At 43.6% G+C, this 5,659-nt stretch overlaps 2 protein-coding genes across 2 annotated transcripts; both read right to left on the bottom strand.

Moving 5' to 3' along the window:
* Positions 1–1,042: 1,042 nt before the first annotated feature.
* On the bottom strand, positions 1,043–1,387 carry LAJ45_00996 (uncharacterized protein; the record flags this gene model as incomplete). Its single annotated transcript, XM_046110595.1, has 1 exon — positions 1,043–1,387. The coding sequence occupies one exon, from the start codon at positions 1,385–1,387 to the stop codon at positions 1,043–1,045; it is 345 nt and encodes a 114-aa protein (XP_045975773.1).
* Positions 1,388–3,118: 1,731 nt separating this feature from the next.
* On the bottom strand, positions 3,119–4,766 carry LAJ45_00995 (uncharacterized protein; the record flags this gene model as incomplete). The annotated part of the gene is made up of 5 exons (XM_046110594.1): positions 3,119–3,260; positions 3,335–3,451; positions 3,505–4,083; positions 4,146–4,247; positions 4,315–4,766. The coding sequence occupies 5 exons, from the start codon at positions 4,764–4,766 to the stop codon at positions 3,119–3,121; spliced, it is 1,392 nt and encodes a 463-aa protein (XP_045975772.1).
* Positions 4,767–5,659: the final 893 nt, after the last annotated feature.

Here is a 5,659-nt window from a genome sequence, read left to right as displayed (position 1 = left end):
AAGGTCTTATACGATCCCAGATACAGACAGCTGAATGCCTCTCGGAAACATTCGAACCTGCCGCAAGAGGGAGTAGACCATGCAGAGCAACGCTGACCATAATTACTCGCTCGTCAACTATGTATTTGCCCGGCGCGACGTCGCAACCCCCGAATACCCACCAAAAACCTCGACCACGCAACCAAATTAAAAGATAAAAAATAATTAATAGTTGTAGTTGTTGCCTCCTTTATCCTTAATACATGCTGTGACCCTTTTTGGCATACATTCTATTAGAGAATCAATTTTTTCTTGAGGTATCACCTCCCACTCCTCTACAAGAACAGACATGATCTCTTTGGTCTTAGTGACCTTAGGTATGCGAGCGGAAAGATTATCCTTCATTATATTCCATATAATTTCAATAGGGTTTAGGTCTGAAGATGAGCTTGGCCATTCCTTCTGAACAATACCTTCTCTCAATCGCTCTTCCTCCAGTAGAAGATTGCTGTGTGGGCCAGCCCCGTCCTCCATTAATATGGCTGCACCTTTTTGGGCTCTAATCTTGTGGTAAAAGGGTATAATTTTGGACGGAGGATGTGTTTTCTGTATCTGTACCAATCAACCCCCTTAACATTTTTCTTCCTTTTCTTCTGCTCAGTAAGAAACTGCAGCTTACGGCCTCTTTTGGATATCGTAGGAGGATTGAGTTGTGGAGATTTTCTGGCAGCCTCTTCAGCAGTCTGATTTTCGATTTCTAACTCTTTAAGAGCTTCTCTTCTCTCGAGTTCAGTTTCCTTCGACCAGACGTGACAAGGACCACGAACACCATGACAAATAGCACCCCAAAACATTACTGAGTTCTGTCTACTAGTTTTCTTTCTGTTGACGGTCCCTTTGTTACCATCATATTCCTCTCGGACTCTTCTCCATACTCCTTCTTGTCCTCTTGTTTGCCCAGGTACCACACTTGTTTCATCGGTAAAGATCCAAGTAGACCAATTTGTATTCTGATCATTGTGGGCCTTACACCATTCCAGTCTTCGATTTTTTTGCTCTTTTGTCAAAATTGGTTTCCGTCTAGGTTTCCGCCACTATCCTTCAGAATCTTTCTAACGCTCTCTCGGCTGATCTGCAAGCCTGAAATATCTGCAATTTCAGGCAGTGTTGCTCGGCGATTCTCTGGACGCTCCACTAGACGGATAAGGTAGCGTTTATCCCGTTCAGAAATGGTTGCGGGTCGGCCACTCTTGGGTGTTGGTTCTACCTTCTCCTTACTCAAAAGATTGTGAAGTTTCGCATTTTTCCCAGCTCTGGATTTAGCCCGATTCACAATATTGATAGCGGTCCTCTTCTTTACCCCAGTCGCTCTTTTTATTCCAGAGTACGATATCCCTGCCTTCTGCATTGCTAGGACAGCCCCTGCTTTAACGAGGTCCGTAGCTTGACTATTGGAAGAGTGTGGGGGTGCCATCATACAGGAGAGAGATTTAGTTTCTAATCATTCAAAGTGATACAATTATAGTACAAACCTTTCACTCTAACTATTGCAAGGCGTTGCGCGAAGTCTATTTGGCTTTGGGCGACTTAACGGGGCTTTTTCGTTGATATCGGGCGCTCAACGGGCTCATGATCCTTTTTTTCCCAACGCGCGCGCGCCAATTAGTCATCGGGCAAATACATCATTGACGTGCGAGTACACTTCCGAGGCAAAGCCGTTCATGTTTCATTTTTAAAGAGAGTAAATGGCGGTATTTACAGTAAGGAGCCCAGGCCAAAGAGCTTCACCCTCACCAGGCCTGTCTTACCCGCTGCCTCCATATATATACCATTACTCCTAGCGATAAATTCATTACTGACTGAAGAAGAAGAAGAAGAAGGAAAAAAAAGAATATTAGAAAAAGCGAGTGACAAAAGACTTACGTGATAAGTATCATCCCTCAAGAGCGTCGCTACCATATTGGGCATTCTTATCACTGTTTCCATCCCGGGTTGAACCGGGGATGTCATGCAACGTAGTAGAGGCTATTACCCTCGACCACGCCGCGATGTCTTCAATGGGGCTCGGGTACTATAAAAGTGGCTGGAGAGCTAAATTGTTCATAGAGAACCGGTAAGACGCATAGCCAGAGAAACTTGGAGTATTATAAGCTGGAGTCGTGCTAAGTACTTCGGGGTGAGGTTATTGACCGAGCTTTTCATGGAGAGTTGCTATTGCGGATGAGGTACTGACTGTATTCGAACCTATCAACCTTGGGAATGAGAACAGAGAGCCTACGTATATACGGAACTCCTAAGAGATGAGTACTAAGGTTAGAATAGAGACACAATATCACTTTTTTTGATAATCTACAGCCTTAGCGGCATAAACATTATCACATTATCCACCAGTCTTGGTCCGAGGGATTACGTTGAATCTTGGAGCACCCCTTTCAAAACCAGCTACCAATACTGAGTAGTTCAAGCATTGCCGTTGCTGGTCGCCACGGGAGTAAAGTTCAGTCCATATGTCGGTGGTAAGGGAAACACGACGGCATAGGAACTTTAAGCTTTTCACATAACGTTATGCGGTGAAAAAGGGATCAACTATTCGGGCAGGGTACAAGATAGCGGGGAGAGCCTGTACACCAGTATTCGGGAAAACTAATTTGTGAGGGAGTCTGCCGTGATAAAATGATTTAATGTCAATTCGCACGCTGTATTCCTTCAGGCTAGGGTACAAGTAGTAGTTGAATAGAGCGGTTTACCTGGCAGAACCAAATACAGTCGATTTCTGAGTACTAAAGGGTGGGCTTAAGCAAAAGAAAACGAGTAAAAGGAAAAAGAATATAATGGATGAATAGGGCCACAAAGGGTAGTGGTTAAAGATAGAGGTGGGAAAAGGAGAGAAATAGACTTTTCAGACGTACGAACCCAATCTAATAGATAATATTTTCCACTTCATTATACGAGCGCGAGTATGAAAGGGTATTGTTTAAGGAAAGAAAGAGCAGAATATTTAAGAAACTAAGAGTAGAGTGTTGAAGAAAGAAATAGTAGCGTTTAAAGTTAACTCGAGATGTTAGACTGAACAAAAGAGACATAGGAAAAATTACTTCATCCTCATCTTATCGGGAACGCTTTCCGGTATTTAGATGCCCTATTCTGGGGGCTTTGTGGGTTCTTCCCACCTTTCGGATATGAGCTTAATAACTGCTTCTTGGAAAACAGATATGTTGAAGTCGACAATGCTTATTTGCTTCATAGCCCTTTTTCCAGAAACGCCCACGATAGCAAGATATCTACAACGTGTACCATTTAGCCTCCACAATTCCCAGACATCAAAACGTACAAGCATCTGTCTTTTTTAACTCACTGATTTATCTCCTTCATATACAGCCTTTTGCCGTCATTGAGAGAAACCATACTGCAGACCTCCGGAGTCTTGTACTCCGAGTCTTCCTGCTCTTCTATATATTTCTTGCGTTTATATCTTCACAATGTTAGTAACCGACGATACAAAAGATTCGTTCAGGAAACACATACCCAAAGATTGATTCCATTTCTGACACAAACTCAATATGATGAGTACAAGTATCCAAGGTCTGCATATCCACTGGACTAGTATCCGTCGCCACATATAGCTTGCTGTAAAGATCAAAGAGAAAGATCTTCACCATTCCGGTATTCTCACACAGCGAGTCAAGGAGTCCTTCAACGGCGTTTAGCCTCGGTGTGACTCTCTGCACAACCCTACTCAACGCTTCCCAGAGGGTACGATCATAGATGCTAGTCAGATGATACCTGATCGCCATGCCTGAGCGTTCGTTGTCCATGAGTTCCTCTTCTGTCCGGCGGATTATATCTTCTTTGATCTCGAGGGCATATTCGTCTGACATACCCTCAACCTTATGGATGAACACCTCGATGTTCATGTTGGGAAAGCGGTCTTTGAGGATCAGGAGGGTACGGTGAAAGCGGATCAGGGCGTCGACCCACTCTGTCTGGGCATCGAAGACCCAGATGATTGTGTCGATATTGTCGAAAATCCCGGTGATGTCAAAAGAGAGTTCGAGGAAATTAAGTTGGCCGGGAGCATCATAGATGATAAATGACAGAAATGACCTATGATGATTTGTTAATAGCACGAACAAAAAAAAAATGGAAAATGGAAAGAATGAGCGTACGTGACGAAGACTTTGTGCATCTTGACTGTAGGGTCAACGAAGAGTGTTTCTTCGGGTGGTAACTTCCGAAAGACACATTCGACAATTGATGTCTTTCCAGCCCTGGAGATGATGTGTACATGTGAGTATAATAAGGAATGGTAGTGGTAAAAGAGATGATTTAACTTACTGTCGTTGTCCCATAAGTAGGATACGTGGCTTACGAGGATGCTTGATCAGACATTCACAGCCATCCTTTCCACATAACAAGGTCATTGGACAAGGCGTTACTTCTTCAGAAGCATCTGCAATTTCTTCAACAGGCTTGGTGCTATCGTTAACGTGATCTGAATCTCCCTCCAATGGTGATGTATCAATTCTGAGTTGTGCTTCATTGATCTGAGCGAGGGTCCTATCCTGAACGAATGTTTCCTTGACTTGAGTAGGTGGTTGACGAGTTTGACCATCTGTTCCGATGGCCTGGGAATTTTTTTGACGATTCAGGATAGGTGTTCCATCATCCCAAAAAGACACTTCCCTACTTAGAAGAGGTGTTTCACCATCGCTTCCAAGGGCAAGTGTCTCATTCACAGCTGCAGCGAGGTCTTCGATCGAAGGTACTTGCCTACTGGGCCCGGCCATTGCTAAGGTAAGAAGATGGATTTATCAATAATGAGAGTGTTCCTATCTTTTGTTATGAAAGGCCTGTGAGGGCGAGGTATGTCGTGATGTAAAGTAAGGTAAGGTAAGAAGGTGGGCGAGGGAGTTGGGGTGTGCGAGTTGAGAGTGGAGAAAGCCGTGAACCCCCAGACCAGCGCTACCAAGTAGAAAGCCTTGTGCGCACCCAGGAATGTGCGACGAGTCATGCATGACTGTAGGCCTGTTCCATTCAATAAAATGGAGGAGAATATCGTGCATTAGTTTGGGAGGTGAGTTAATTTATAAATCATCATAGATTATCACTCGAAACCTTCATGCTGTATCACTCGTTTCCTTGTCGTCATAAACTATCACTCGGTCTTGGCTCCCTCACACTGATAAATCCCTGTCTTTGTAGTGCGATTTACTAGCCTCACGGACAAAATGAAGACTTATGCAGGTGTGATCGGGATACATATACCCCATTCGTATTGTCCTGTCTAGTGTACATTTCGCCCCTTGGAAGGAGGAAACCTTCAACTTTTCCAAAGTGTTTAAGCTTGTCAAATTTTCAATCATCAATTACTCTCGATTAGTAATTTCTCCAACAATGTGAACTATCTATGTCTATATAGCTATGTAGTATGTACAAACTAGAAATAAAATGAAGTTTGAATTTGTATCTCGCAGCTGTTATTTCCCCACACTCTCCACATGTACATGTAGTTTGTGCCCTTTATTCCATGGCACAAGATACGCGCATACAGAGATAAACTCGAGCCCCCGGGCAATGACACACTACTAATTTCGGAAAGAGAAGCACCAGGAGACTATTCTCACTGAGAAATGCGAGATCACCCAATGAGGGAATGCGTGTCCTAATTCCAGAGTTTTCA

The sequence above is a fragment of the Morchella importuna genome, assembly GCF_003444635.1.
Source record: "Morchella importuna strain M04M26 chromosome Unknown Morimp01GS002, whole genome shotgun sequence".
NCBI classification, from domain to species: domain Eukaryota; kingdom Fungi; phylum Ascomycota; class Pezizomycetes; order Pezizales; family Morchellaceae; genus Morchella; species Morchella importuna.
Note: the sequence above shows the minus strand (reverse complement) of the source record. Positions and strands in the feature narration are given on the sequence as shown.